The sequence below is a fragment of the Hypanus sabinus genome, chromosome 22 (genome assembly GCF_030144855.1).
Source record: "Hypanus sabinus isolate sHypSab1 chromosome 22, sHypSab1.hap1, whole genome shotgun sequence".
Lineage (NCBI taxonomy): Eukaryota > Metazoa > Chordata > Chondrichthyes > Myliobatiformes > Dasyatidae > Hypanus > Hypanus sabinus.
In genome coordinates, this window is record NC_082727.1 from 29,847,197 (window position 1) to 29,862,991 (window position 15,795).

Genomic DNA, 15,795 nt, shown 5'->3' on the forward strand with positions numbered 1-15,795 from the left:
CTCTCCCCTTAAATATTTGTTAAATTCACTTTTGAAAACAATTACTGAATGCACTGACTTTTAGATAGAGCATTTCCTGCTATTATCATTCACTGTGTATCTTTCTCCCAGTGCCATTATCATCAGAATCAGGTTTACTATCACTGACCTATGTTGTGAGATCTGTTGTTTTGCAGCTGAAGTTCAGTGCAATACATAAGAAATTACTTTGCTACAGTAAGAAATATTCAAAAAAGTTGTGCAAAAAGTGAGGCAGTGTTTATGGGTTCATGGTCCGTTCCATCAACAATGTCCTTTCCTGCTATCAACTTTGTATTATGCTGCTGCTTTTGCTAATCTTAAATCTGTGTTCTCTTCTTATCATCCCTCCGTTAGTTTGCCCTTAACAAATCTGTATCAAACTCTTCCAGGATTTTCGAAAACCTTGGCAAATCTTCTGAGGACAATAAACTCAGCTTCTCCAGTCTCTCGGCATCACTGAAATCATTCATGTACAGTAGAGTTCTTCTGAATTGTCTCTGTACTTCCTAACACATTGACTTCATTTCAAAACTTTGGTGCCCGCAACTGTCTGTAGTGCTCCTGGTGGGGTAGTATATAAAGGTCTAGTACCATTTCCTTCCTTTTTTTAATTCCATGCTTCCTCGAAGTCAAGGGATCCAGTATGCCTGTTTAGTCTTCAGCTTTTTCAGCAAGCTACAGAAATTTAAATGTTGCACCACAAAACTAATACTGTTTCCTGTGATTTTTCAAAAAGAAGCAACTTCACACTTAACCACATTAAACTGTCTGCAAACTTTTGAGTCTCTATATTCCTATATCTTGTTACTATCCTTATCTTTGGGTAATGTTTCACACTTATGAGAGATGTTCAGACCTGAGAATATTTCCATGAAGGCAATAATCAGCTTTTTGGTTGTGCTGACATTGAGTGAGAGGCTGTTGTCATGGCGCCACTCAGTCAGATTTTCACTCTGCCTCCTATATGCTGATTGGTCACCACTTTTGATTTGGCCAACCCTGACAATGGTGTTGTCAGCAAATTTAAGTATGGCACTGGAGCTGTGCTTAGCCACACAGTCATAATCATTACAGTCATTTATCTAATTCCACTATGTTTCAGCAAATGTTTAACAGTCCTTAAGTCTGTTACATAGAGCACGTAATTAAGAATTGTAGGATAACTCCCAATTGTTATGTTTTTAGCCCTCCCATAGTGATAAAGTTGCTGATCCAGAAGTCTTGAAGTGGATGAATGACCTAACAAGGGCCCGTAAGCAGTTAAAAGGTACATACGTTTACTGCCTCAGTGTGGTTGCATGCAATTTGTGAATTCATTGTGAATTAGTAACTTTCAGAGGTGAGGTTCAATGCATCAAGATTCCAGATTGTTGTCATTCTTCAGGACACAGATGTAAAGGAGAATGAAATAATTGTTACTCCAGATCCGATGCAGCATTATTAAACAATAAATAAAAAGACCACAATAGAAAAAAATAGGAGCACAATATATATAAATATAAAAGTAATCCTATAAAATGCAATGTACAAGGAACTATGATATACATAGACTACATAAATTAACTCTAGGTGATGTGTATGTAGTGGTGATGGGGGGAGGTGGGGTGGGTTAGAAACATAGAAAATAGGTGCAGGAGTAGGCCATTCAGCCCTTCGAGCCTGCACCGCCATTCAGTATGATCATGGCTGATCATCCAACTCAGAACCCTGTACCTGCTTTCTCTCCACAAGGGCCATATCTAACTTCCTCTTAAATATAGCCAATGAACCAGCCTCAACTGTTTCCTGTGGCAGAGAATTCCACAGATTCACCACTCTCTGTGTGAAGAAGTTTTTCCTCATCTCGGTCCTGAAAGGCTTCCCCTTTATCCTTAAACTGTGACCCCTCATTCTGGACTTCCCCAACATCGGAAACAATCTTCCTGCATCTAGCCTGTCCAATCCCTTTAGAATTTTATACGTTACAATAAGATCCCCCCTCAATCTTCTAAATTCCTGTGAGTATAAGCCTAGTCGATCCAGTCTTTCTTCATATGAAAGTCCTGCCATCCCAGGAATCAATCTGGTGAACCTTCTCTGTACTCCCTCTATGGCAAGAATGTCTTTCCTCAGATTAGGGGACCAAAACTGCACACAATATTCTAGGTGCGGTCTCACCAAGGCCTTGTACAACTGCAGTAGAACCTCCCTGCTCCTGTACTCAAATCCTTTTGCTATGAATGCCAACATACCATTTGCCTTTTTCACCACCTGCTGTACCTGCATGCCCACCTTCAATGACTGGTGTACAATGACACCCAGTTCTCGTTGCATCTCCCCTTTTCCTAATCGGCCACCAATCAGATAATAATCTGTTTCCCTGTTCTTGCAACCAAAATGGATAACCTCACATTTATCCACATTAAATTGCATCTGCCATGAATTTGCCCACTCACCTAACCTATCCAAGTTACCCTACATCCTCTTAGCATCCTCCTCACAGCTAACACTGCTGCCCAGCTTCGTGTCATCCGCAAACTTGGAGGTGCTGCATTTAATTCCCTCATCTAAATCATTTATATATATTGTAAACAACTGGGGTCCCAGCACTGAGCCTTGCAGTACCCCACTAGTCACTGCCTGCCATTCTGAAAAGGTCCCGTTTACTCCCACTCTTTGCTTCCTGTCTGCCAACCAATTCTCCATCCACATTAATATCATACCCCCAATACCGTGTGCTTTAAGTTTGCACACTAATCTCCTGTGTGGGACCTTGTCAAAAGCCTTTTGAAAATCTAAATATTACCACAACCACTGGCTCTCCCCCATCCACTCTACTAGTTACATCTTCAAAAAATTCTATAAGATTCGTCAGACGTGATTTTCCTTTCACAAATCCATGCTGACTTTGTCCTATGATTTCACCTCTTTCCAAATCACATCTTTGATAACCGACTCTAGCATTTTCCCCACCACCAATGTCAGACTAACCGGTCTATAATTCTCCGGTTGCTCTCTCCCTCCTTTTTTAAAAAATGGGGTTACATTAGCCACCCTCCAATCCTCAGGAACTAATCCAGAATCTAAGGAGTTTTGAAAAATTATCACTAATGCATCCACTATTTCTTGGGCTACTTCCTTAAGCACTCTGGGATGCAGACCATCTGGCCCTGGGGATTTATCTGCCTTTAATCCCTTCAATTTACCTGACACCACTTCCCTACTAACATGTATTTCCCTCAGTTCCTCCATCTCATTAGACCCTCGGTCCCTTACCATTTCCAGAAGATTATTTATGTCCTCCTTAGTGAAGACAGAACCAAAGTAGTTATTCAATTGGTCTGCCATGTCTTTGTTCCCTATGATCAATTCACCTGTTTCTGACTGTAAAGGACCTACATTTGTCTTGACCAATCTTTTTCTTTTCACATATCTATAAAAGCTTTTACGGTCAGTTTTTATGTTCCCTGCCAGCTTTCTCTCATAATCTTTTTTCCTTTTCCTAATTAAGCCCTTTGTCCTCCTCTGCTGGTCTCTGAATTTCTCCCAGTCCTCGGGTGTGCCACTTTTTTTTTGCTACTTTATATGTTTCTTCTTTGGACTTGATACTATCCCTAATTTCCCTTGTCAGGGTTGATGGGTGAAGGTGTTGGTCAGCCTGACGACTTAAGGGAAGTAACTGTTTTTGAGTTTGGTGGTCCTGGCATGGATGCTGCATAGCCTCCTCCCTGATGGGAGTGGAACAAACAGCCCATGAACAGGGTGGGTGGGATCCTTCATGATGTAGCTGGCCGTTTTCCAGTACCTTTCTGTATACATGTCCTTGCTGGTGGGCAGGCTGGTGCCAGTGATGTGTTCGACAGTTTTAACTACCCGCTGCACAGCCCTCCTGTCCGCAGCAGTGCTTTCCAGTACAACACGGTGATGCAGCTTGTTAGGATCCTCTCCACTGTCCATCTGTAAAAGCTTGTGAGTGTTGATGTGGATAGTCCAACTCTATTCAGCCTCCTCAGAAAGTAAAGGCGTTGGTGAGCTTTCTGACTGTAAAAGATGTGATCTGGGACTTTTAGAGATTGTGCGAGGTGTGCACTCTCAGGAATTTGAAGTTGTTCTCTGTTTCCACTGCTGTGCCACTGACGTGAAGGGGGATGTGAGTGGTGCAGGTTTTACTGAAGTCAATAACCATCTCCTTTGTCTTATGGCATTCTAGGAAGAGGTTATTTACCTGGCACCAGGTGGCACTATACCAAGAGCAAATTTCTGCAGAGATCTTAGCAGCAAACCGATGAAACATTCCATTCTTAGAAAATTACCATTAGTACCAAATCTTTTAAAAAACTTGAGAAAGCTGACTAGTCACACAGCACATAAAAAGCAAAATCATCTGGGTTATGAGTAGCTGTTTGTTGTTGTTGCATTATCAAAATATTCCACTCCAAAGCAGAGCGATAATCTATCTAGTTATTTATTGGGTGTTTTTAGATCTTGAAGTACCAAAGGTTAAAGACTCTCCTTCAGTAATCTACTTTGGCCCATGCATATACAATATACACATTGTTTTGGTTGATATATAGTGTAATCTTTATACTCTTACTGATAGTCAACAATTAGACTAGAATAACAACACCCAAGGAGCAAAGAGCAGGCGTGGAGTGAGCCTTTTGCTGAAGTGGGTTCAGCCAAACTTCATGGATCAGAACAATTGCTTAGATCTGGAAAATATTCAAGTAATTGCAAATGGAGGGAATATCACTGGGGAAACATCTAGGGCACAGGACTCATAACATCAGAATGTTTAGAATAGCAATGGTAAGGTAAGTATAGTCAGTTGGAGAAATGCCACTTTCAATGGGATGAGAACAGACCAAGCCCAGAAAACTGAAGTCAAAACTTGCCAGGCAAAACTGTAATGTAATAATAGATACATATTTGCGTTACACTCTAGGTAAATGTTCATGAACGAGCAGGGTGGGGAAATTAAAACTAGAACTGTGAAGAGCACCAAGAAGATAAAGTGAAATAGATCAGAAAGAAGAGCCAGAATTGAACAAAACACTCTAAGTGTGGTCTAACCAGAGTTTTATAGAGCTGCAGCATTTCCTCATTGTTCCTAATGAAGACCAATACAAGATATGTCTTCTTAACCATCCTATCAACTTGCAATGTTGACTTTATTGTCATAATGAAAAGGTACAATGAAAACTTACATTAAATATAGAAACATATACATAAAATAAACCTATAGAAGAATAAAAAAATTGTGAGAAAAAGAATGATGAAATGACAAAAAGGAAACCAAGTCAAGGGCATGGCTGAAGTACCCATTTGAAACTTCACATCAGTTTTCATCAAGGATAGAATCTTAAGGAAAGCTGTAGTGAAATTTTGGAAGAGCTAAAAATTTAAAATGGAGGTACTGGATAAACTAGCCACATGTAATGGATACGATATCTATCCAGATGGAATAGATACAGCTTGTTATGGGAAGTGAGGAAGAAAACTTACAGAGAACCTGCCCATAACTTTCCAGGCAAATATAGATTCAAGAGTAGTGCCTGAGGACAGGAAAGACACAAATGGTATATCTTTGTGCGAAGAGAAGGTGTAGGTACAGACCCAGTAACTACAGACCAGTTGCTTTAAACTTGTTGATGGGGGAGTTTGAGAAGCTATCAAGAACAGTGTTAGCTGTCACTTGGACAAGTGTGGATGGATCAGAGAAATCCAGGATGAATTTGTTAAAGCAAATTATCTTTCAGAGTTTTTTTGAAAGAGAGATGGTCATTGAGGAAAATATGGTGAATTGTATATATAGAATTCCAAAGATCCCACATAATGGGCATGTGATCCATATTATAGGTCATGGAATAAAAGAAATTGTAGTGTCATGGATAGAAAGTTAGCCAAGTAACTGGAAACAGAGCAATTTGAGAAATTAGGCTTTATAAATTGACAACTAAAACACAAAGGTACTCAAGTCACGATGAGTCTTTATAAACCACTGTTGCAGTAACAGGTTGAGTTGAGTCCAGATTGCTGTCACATTTAGAATGTAAAGGCTTTGGAGAGAATGCATATTCTCAGAACAAAGGAAGGGAATCTGATATGAGTGTTTTAAAGTTGTGAAGGGTGCAGGCAGGGGAGACAGAGCATGTTACGGCTGATTGAGGTTTAACAACTGGGAGATGAAGATTGAAGACAAATGTTCAAGAACCAAATAAGGAAAAATATTTTGACATGGTGAGTGGTTAAAGTTTGCAGGTTCAGTTAAGGTGGTTAGTAGTGGAGGCAGATTCTATTGTAGTGTTCAAGGAAGGTGTGCAGCTTTGAGGAGAGGGAGACAGTGGATCTTGCTGGATTGTACTTGTACTGCCCTAGAATTGATGGGCCAAATGGCAACTTTCCCAGTTGCAGCCATTCTGCTACAGTCCCCTTGCTTAAGCCTGGGAAGTGGAGATTAAAAAGAAACAAAGTTTCCTTATAAACTGTTTCATTGCATTTTGATCCATACTGAAAAACATGAGACAATGGGGTTAAACCATTTCATTTTGCAAACAGAAAACTTGCTGGAAAATCAGTTAACCTATTTTTAGCAGAGTTGGCTCTGGGTAGAATGTCATTCAGGATCACAATAGAAATTCTGGCTCATCTATAAATTGAATCTCTGAGTCATCCATGCCCACAGGCCAACCTCAAATGAGCTGCAGCTCCAGTTACTGATCCCAACAGGTCTTCAACAAACAAACTGCAGAAGGAGCAGGGATGGTTCATCAACACATCAAGAATCAAGGATTAATTTTATTCACCATATACACCTAAATGCATGTGGAACTTATTAACCCCTGACTATATAAATAAAATCAGGGGTTAAAGTATAGATATGGAACAAAATGTTCATAAATATATGGAGAGCAGCATGTATTTACAATGTCAACAACATTATAAAAAGTGGTTTCAAGTGTTTACAGTGGAGTGCAGTGACAGAGGACAAATAGAGGGGATGGGGGTGGTATAACTTGAATGGTTAATCAGATTAACTGTCTGGGGGAAAGAACTTTAAGGTGGCATGATGTTTTTGTTTTACTAGCCATAACGCTTCCCAGAAGGAAGCTTTCGGAAAAGGCTGTTTGTGGGGTAGGTAGTGTCCACAATGAATTTTCTTGCCTGCATCTTTGTCCTGGAAACATACAAGGCCTGCAGTGATGGTAGACAGCAGCCAATGACCTTTTCTGCTAACCTGACAGTTCACTGCAGTTTTTGTATATTGTGAGAGGATACTATCACAGACAGTAATAGAAATAGACAGTAATGACTGATGACATCTGGTCCTGACTAGCTTGTAATCTTTACCATTCATCTATTAGTCTCATCAAACACTATTTTAAAGTTAAAAATTTCAATTCAACCAGAAACATACGTACAAAATCATCTTGCAAAGCAGTATATGTTGTTTCTACAAAAGATCTTCAAGGGTGAATGTCATAACAATGATGTTTGTCTGATAATGTTGTTTTGAAGTGGTTTGGGATAATTTACTAAGGCACTATTTGTAAAATGTTATTATTCATTGTGAGTATTTTTATGTCTGGTTTCATAGAACTGAAACTAAAGATCTCTGAGGAGGAGAATAATAGGCGGCATAGACATCGAACCAGTCTTCTATCTGACAAAGAGAACAATCAGCATTCCTCAGAATTTCAACAGAAGCCAAGAGTGGAAGAGACTGTACAAATAGTGATGAAGAAATTGAAAGAAAAGCAGGAAATGCTTGGCCTTCCAGAAGATGTTAAGGTATTTCAACTTTGTAAAACAATGGCTGTTTTAACAGTCTGACCAAACCAATTGACAGTATCTAGCACAGGAAATAACACAAGAACAACAGAGGTTAGATAGGGTCAAATAGTCGACGTTTCGAGTCGAGGTCCTTCTTCAGGACTGAGAAGGGGGAAGAACCCAGAATAAAAAGGAGGGGTGGGAAGAAAGGATAGCTGGAAGGTGATACGTGAAGCCTGGTGGGTGGAAAAGGTCAAGGGCTGGAGAAGAAAGAATCTGATAGGAGAGTAGAGTGGACCATAGGAGAAAGGGAAGGAGGAGGGATTCCAAGGGAAGTAATAGGCAAGTGAGAAGTAAAAGGTCAGAGTGGGGAATAGAGGAAGGAGGCTGGAATTTGTTTACCTGAAGGAGAAATTGATATTCATGCCATCAGGTTGGAGGTTACCCAGATGGAGTATAAGGTGTTGCTTCTCCACCCTGAGGGTGGCTTCATCTTGGAACAAGAGGAGGCCATGGACCAACATGTTGGAATGGGAATGTGAGGGCATCTCCGATGCCGATGATACTAAGGTAGGAGGTGTTGTGGATAAGGAGGTGGGTTTTCAAAGCTTGCAGGGAGATTTATGCCGGTTAGAAGAATGGGCTGAACGTTGGCAGATGGAGTTTAATGCTGAGAAGTGTGAGGTTCTACATTTTGGCAGGAATAATCCAAATAGAACATACAGGGTAAATGGTAGGGCATTGAAGAATGCAGAGGAACAGAGAGATCTAGGAATAACAGTGCATAGTTCCCTGAAGGTGGAGTCTCATGTAGATAGGGTGGTGAAGAAGGCTTTTGGAACGCTGGCCTTTATAAATCAAAGCATTGAGTACAGAAGTTGGAATGTAATATTAAAATTGTACAAGGCATTGGTAAGGCTAAATTTAGAATATTGTGTGCAGTTCTGGTCACCGAATTATAGGAAAGATATCAATAAATTAGAGAGAGTGCAGAGACAATTTACTAGGATGTTACCTGGGTTTCAGCACTTAAGTTACAGAGAAAGGTTGAACAAGTTAGGTCTCTATTCATTGGAGCATAGAAGGTTGAGGGGGGATTTGATTGAGGTATTTAAAATTTTGAGAGGGATAGATAGAGTTGACGTGAATAGGCTGTTTCCATTGAGAGTAGGGGAGATTCAAACGAGAGGACATGATTTGAGAGTTAGGGGGCAGGAGTTTAAGGGAAACATGAGGGGGTATTTCTTTACTCAGAGAGTGATAGCTGTGTGGAATGAGCTTCCTGTAGAAGTAGTAGAGGCCAGTTCAGTTGTGTCATTTAAGGTAAAATTGGATAGGTATATGGACAGGAAAGGAGTGGAGGGTTATGGGCTGAGTGCAGGTAGGTGGGACTAGGTGAGATTAAGAGTTCGGCACGGACTAGGAGGGCCGAGATGGCCTGTTTCTGTGCTGTGATTGATATATGGTTATATGATGTCCTGAAATGGAAATCCATGTCCAGGGAACAGATGCTGTGGGGGCAAAGAATCTGAGACAAGAAAATAGCATTTTCACAGATTGGGTGGGAAGAGGTATAGTTGAGGTAACTATGGGAATCAGTAGGTTTATAAAAGATGTTGGTTGAATGTTTATCTCCAGAGATAGAGGCAGAGAGATCAAGAAAGTGGAGGGAGGTGTCAAGAGATGGACCAAGTAAAGTAGATGACACTTTGGCAGTGGAATCTGCCCCACAAATATCACCTTCAGGGCACATTGTAAACATCATGCCTGTCATCTGTCTTAGCCCAATTACTGATTCCATTGCAGCAAACCCTGAATCCAATAGATTTACTCATTCTTCTGCTGCCACAATGAGGCCATGCTCAGGTTGGAGGAACAAGAATCCAAATTCTTTCTTGAGTAGCCACCAGTCTTAAGGCATGAACATTGATTTCTCTAAAGCTTGCCATCATTTCTCCCCTCTCCCTTCTCTCTCTTTTCATTCCCTATTCTCTCATACCCCTTCTCTTCTCCTCACCTGCCTATCACCTTCCTCTTGTGTCCCTACTCCTTCCCTTTCTTCCACAGTCCAGTTTTCTCTCCAGTCAGTTCTTTGCCTCTTCCAACTATCACCTCCCAGCTTGCACTCCTTCCACTCCACCCACCACCTTATTCTGGCTTCTTTCCCCTTCCTCTCCTGTCCTGATGAAGGATCTTGGTCCCAAATGTCAACTGTTTATTCCTCTCCATAAATGCTGCCTGACCTAAGTTCCTCTGGCATTGTGTGTGTGTGTGTGTGTGTGTGTGTGTGTGTGTGTGTGTGTGTGTGTGTGTGTGTGTGTGTTGCTTTGGATTTCTATCATCTTCAGAATCTCATTTATTCATACTTTATTCATTACCTAAGGAAGAACTATTATAAACGTACCCATTATGAGATGTTGTTCCCCATGGCAGAATATCCCACATACCCATGTTTGGTACTTAGCAACACAATGACCACTTTGCACTAAGATGGACTTTTTGTTCTAATTGTGTTTTTTGTAAAAGTTGCATATAATTGATATGCCTGTGATGCTGCTGCAAGTAGATTTTTAATTGCTCTGGTGCATACATGTACTTGTGCAGATGATAAACTCGATTTTGACTTTGAAAGCAGTCACACGGCTCAGGAGTGTCAACTGTGTGTAAGGGTATTTGCAAGGATGTTGTGACAGCTGCAAGGATGTGGTAAATGCTCATCCACAGGACAGGGAATACCTTGCTTGGATTTATCAAGAGTATCATAAGTCAATGCTGTACTCATCATACATTCAGAAGAGTAGTAAATGAGTTAGGATAGAGAATGGAGAGGGACATTAGAGAGGAGGGTGGAGGTGGGAGGGTGGAGGTGGGAGACTGGTGTTGATACTTCCGTTCCCCTTCTGGATGACATGTTCATCCAGCAGCTTGCTTATTGATCCCTATCATAGGTGTTCCCTTCATCCTATTCACCCCTCCCATCTTCTCTGTAACTTAAGGCTGATTTGCTCTCTCTCTCTGTCTTCAATCTGGAATGTTAACTCTGCTTCTCTTTTGATAAATGATGCCTGACCTCCAAAGTGTCTCCTTTTCTTCCCTGAATTCCGATATCTGCAGTTTTTGTTTTGATTTTCATCTTTACTGCATACATTCCACCATTTAATTCTGTGTTCCCACTTAACACCGCAATCGTTTCCTTCCTTGGCGTACAAGTTCCTTCTACTCTTGAGCACCAACCCAAAACATACCGCTGTTCGCCACCATCCTGAACACCATTTGTTCACTGCACTTCCCCCATTTCTCAAACACTACTGAGACTATCTTCAATTCCTTCCCATCCAAACCCTGTCCTCTTTCTCCTCCCTCTATACAAAACTCCTCCTCATATATATATTTCTCCGTATGCTCCTTCTCCCCTTGTACACCATTCCTACTCAACCCTTCTCTTTTCCTCCTCCTCCATCCTGAGTCTCAACCCCTTCTTCCTGAGCACTAACCCCTACCAATTGATAAAGTTGTAGTGTTCCTTAGTTGAAGAATTACTGAAGATCTGGGTTTGCCAAACCTCTGTGTGTTTATTTGGATAGGTATCGAAGCAAGAAAGACTGCTCATGAAGCCACTCTATGACAGATACCGAAGCATACGGCAGCTTCTCTCACCTGTAGCTACAATTCCCACTATTGTAAGTAAAGCAATCAAGAATCAACTTCATTTACCATATACATCTACATGTGCATGGGATTCTAGTTAATTGGGACACATCGGGACCAGTACATTTTGGCCCAATTAAGCAGTTACCCCAATTAGCTGAAGTTTCATGGAAATAGATAAATAGGTATAAAAACTATCATTTAACTGACAAACTATCATTTAACTGAGTATTTAAATGAAATACAGAACAAATTCAACCACTAACAATTGAGTATTATTTCCCATTGGTTATCGACGGAGGAATTCATCCATTTATCAGTAGCCGTGGTCTTTTGACTGTAAATGAACTAACTCAGCACAGACACCTAGTGCAGACTGTGGACTGCCATCAAACAATGCTTATAATGAATACTCCTTCCAAATGCTTGTTTTCATTGTAACATTCAAAAAAAAATTATTCTTTGAAATCTTCAAATTCTTTATAGTTCGAAACTTCTTGAAGTAGTGAAATCATTTCATTTTCATTCCTGGCTGTTTCTTGCATCTCCAAGCCTGAATGCTTGAAAATGTAGTGAGCAAAACAATTCTGAATTACCTTACTGCTTATTTCCCACTAATTATCAGTGACACTACTTTTTGAACACAAACTTGCGTAACTGGTGCTATTTAAAAACTAAGCACGATGTAGTGTGTAATGGCCACAACAAGAGCATGTGACTGATGCTGATTACTAAGTGTTTGGCAACAGTCTCCTGTCCCAAAGCAGCATAATGTCCCAAATAAATAAAGGCTATTTTCTCAATAAGTGTTTGTTCTTTAAAAGTTGCCCTAAGTAAGGTGCTGCCCCACTTAACTGATGGCCCTATTAACTGGAATCCACTGTATTAGGATTTTGCTGTAGTGTTGGTCAGTGTAACAAAAAAATTAAAATATTCAACAATTACAAGGAATAAAGAAAGAATAAAGAATCATTGAATGTTATTGTTTTTTGTTGCAAAGCCAAGGAACATCAGTATTGCTGAGTGGAGCAATTTCCATAACCATTGTACTTTGTATATGTGACATTTTATTCTGCCACGGATAGTGTACCTGGCTAACAAGAAAGGCTTTATTGCAAACAACATTACAAGTTCATATAATGTTTGCTTCTAAGCTTTTAAAGATATGCTTTTTCAATTATCATCAATAAAAAATGTCATTGGGTCAAATATTAGACTTTTGGGAACAGCACAAAGCAAGGGCCTTAAGTGGCAGAAAGCATGTTCAGCAGTAATGGATGAAGGAAGTGGCCAAGGTTGAAGCTGAAATATGAAACATGTTACTGTGGTACCATGTAGGTGTATGAATTGAAAAATAAATGGCATCTCAGAGGGTTGATAGGCGGTAGGGTTTCCAAAGATAGGGAAGGTAAGGTCGCTCAGCAGAGAGGGACAACTTAAAGATAAGAATAGTCAAACTTGGAATCAGCGGAAATATATGAGACTGGAGATTCTGGAACTTAGAACAGCAGTTCTGGAACCGAGAACAACAATTCTGGAGGAACTCAGTAGGTTGAGCAGCATGGGAAGAGAAGGCAACGAATTTCTTTGAACCCCACCCACATAGGTGCTGCTCAGCCCACCAAGTTTCTTCAGCAAATTGTTTGTGGTTGGAATTGATGTAGATCAGTGAGTACGCAGACGATGGGCACGTTGGAATGATTTAACATGTTGAGAAATGAGTAATGGATGAAACGTTTACAGAGTGTGCATAATGGGAACCTCTCTGGGAGCCTTTAGGCACAAAAGGTATCAGCTTGATTGAGCTGATAATTGGGTATAAATGAATGATACCACATAAATGGAACAAGTACTACTCCAGGCCAGACTCTCAAGATCCCTCTCATGCATCAGGATGATGTTTTAATTCTACATGTCACTAATCCTCTTGAACTTGAGTGGTGTAGCTGGTGATATGCTGGGGTTTATGCCCATTTCTAACTGGAACACATGGAATTCTTTCAATCCAAGGAGATTCTTATCAACTGTCAAATTTGAGTTAAGTCAAAAGTCCCATCCATAGCACAAAATACTGGAAATACTCAGCAGAATAGGTCGCATCTATGGGAAGCAAAGTGTTAATGTTTTAGTTCGAACACTCTTTGTCTGAAATGAGAAGGGGATGAACAAAGCTTGGTAAACTGTGGAGAGATATCACCTTCCCCCCCCCCCACCCCCATTTTGCCTCAGCAGCTTTTTACTCCTATTCAGTTCTGATGAAGGGTTTCCAACATGAAATGTTACTTTTTCCACAGAGGCGGCCTAACCTGCTATTTTTAACATTTTCTGGTTTTGTTTTAGATTTTAAGCACTTGCATATCATTTTTGATTTTTGAGAATACCCCAACATGACCCCTGCAGGTTCTGACAATGGAATACCAATTATCAGTAGCCATTAACTATCTAACACAATAAACAATGCTAAGTAAAGACTTTCAGTCATCTTACTTTAAAGTTGTGTAGTTATTGGCTATCTTCTATATGGCATGATTGTGGGATGTAAATAAAGCCGGTAATTTCACTTCTGTAGGAAGAAGAAGGTTCTGATGAAGAAACCATCCTGAAGGGCAATGAAACCTCTTGCAGATCAGCAGCAGACTTTCCATTCCAAGAATTTGTAGATAATGTAGGTCATGGAGATGAAGATCATGAGCTAGGATTTATCCCCCTGGAAGAAAAGAAGGACACAAGGCAGCTTACAAGTTCATTGTCCAATTTGCATGAAGCCTCCATGTGAGTTCGAAAGCTTTTGAATGCCTCTGTTTTACTTGAATGTTTCTAATCAAATTACATTGAATGGGTTGATTAATGGGTTGCTGGGAATTTAGTGCTCAAATTTTGTTCTGTCACAGCTAAGTTCGTATAAGCCATTATCGGCTGGAAGTTTAGCAGACTGTTGGCTTTCATGTATGTAATTTTATTTATCTTTTTGAACTGAACACAATATTCCAAGTGTGTTCTAATCAGGGTTTTATAGAGCTGCAACATTACCTTGCAACTCTTGATGTCAATCCCCTGACTAAAGAAGGCCATCACACCATACACCTTAACAACTCTATCAACTTGCTCGGCAACTACAGACATGGAATGCCTCTGTCCCTTCACACTGCCAAGAATCCTGGTATCAATCCTGTATTCTGCCTTCAAATTTGACCTTCCAAAATGAATCACTTCACACTTTTCTGGGTTGATTTCTATCTGTCACTTCTCTGCCCAGCTCTACATCCTATCAATAGCCTGTTGTAACCTACGACAACTTTCTACATTATTCACAACTCCATTGACCTTTGTGTCATCTGCAATCTTACTAACCTACCCCTTCCACTTCCTCATCCAAATCATTTATTAAAAACCTCTCAGAAGTGTCATTCAGTTACAGAAATTTGACCTGACAGAATTAATAAATCGTGAACCAAAGATTTGAGGTACAGAATAAAATTTGCTCTCCTGGAAATTATGGTGGGGCAGAAAAGATTCACAATTTTTTCAACTGTAATTTCTTGATGCATGTGCAGATGATATTATGGTCTTGTCATATGGAAAATTGTGTTTTCTAGGAATAAGAATACAAAACTCCATAACCCCCCCACCCCAACCTTTGTAAAATAGGCTGCACCTGTACTAACAGTTTCGCTGTCTCTGGAAACATCATATACCACTGATCAGAATATTTGTTTCAGGTGGTTCTTCGAGGCCTTGAGTAGTACTTCTCTCTCAACCAATAATGCTAAACAGGAAAAAACCGAATTATTATCTCATTGCTGTTTGTGGGATCTTGCTGTGCACAAATTGGTAGTTTATCCTGCTATTTTACAAAAATGACATCACTAGAAAATTGCTTTATTGACTGAAGACTATTTTGGGATAACCTTAGTGATTTGTAAATGCACAACATTCCTTTATTGGGGACTATGTACCCCTTCACCCTGTCATTAATTATGCAAATTCATAATTACACAACCTGCGGTGCCATATGTCATAAATGTTTTCATTATTCATACAGGCCTGAACTGTTGGAACACCTTCGTGAAACTAGAGCAGAGAAAAAGAAACTTCGTAAAACGCTCAGAGAGTTCGAAGATCAATTCTACAAACAAACAGGAAGGTAAATTAGACCAGGAAGTTAAATGTGCAATTTTGTATTTCTAATAAAGCAGTCAAATCATTCATTTAATGAAGGGAAATTTTGAGGATATTGTTAATTAAGCATTATCAATGAAACAAGCTGGCAATTACTAATTAATCAATGGATTCCGTGATCAATTTTATTCAAGATACAAAATGCTTTGCTCCCATGCAGTACATGTGCACATGCTTTGCACACACAAGCTGCTC

At 40.0% G+C, this 15,795-nt stretch overlaps 1 protein-coding gene across 13 annotated transcripts in view; it reads left to right on the forward strand.

Moving 5' to 3' along the window:
* Positions 1 to 15,795, forward strand: part of fam13c (family with sequence similarity 13 member C) — a 95,973-nt gene that overhangs the window by 76,780 nt on the left and 3,398 nt on the right. For all 13 annotated transcript variants that reach the window (XM_059947402.1, XM_059947404.1, XM_059947403.1 and 10 more), the window contains 5 exons: positions 1,207 to 1,288; positions 7,598 to 7,791; positions 11,358 to 11,453; positions 13,991 to 14,193; positions 15,464 to 15,565. In XM_059947402.1, the coding sequence (XP_059803385.1) occupies positions 1,207 to 1,288; positions 7,598 to 7,791; positions 11,358 to 11,453; positions 13,991 to 14,193; positions 15,464 to 15,565 (677 nt within the window). The remainder of the gene's footprint in view (positions 1 to 1,206; positions 1,289 to 7,597; positions 7,792 to 11,357; positions 11,454 to 13,990; positions 14,194 to 15,463; positions 15,566 to 15,795) is intronic.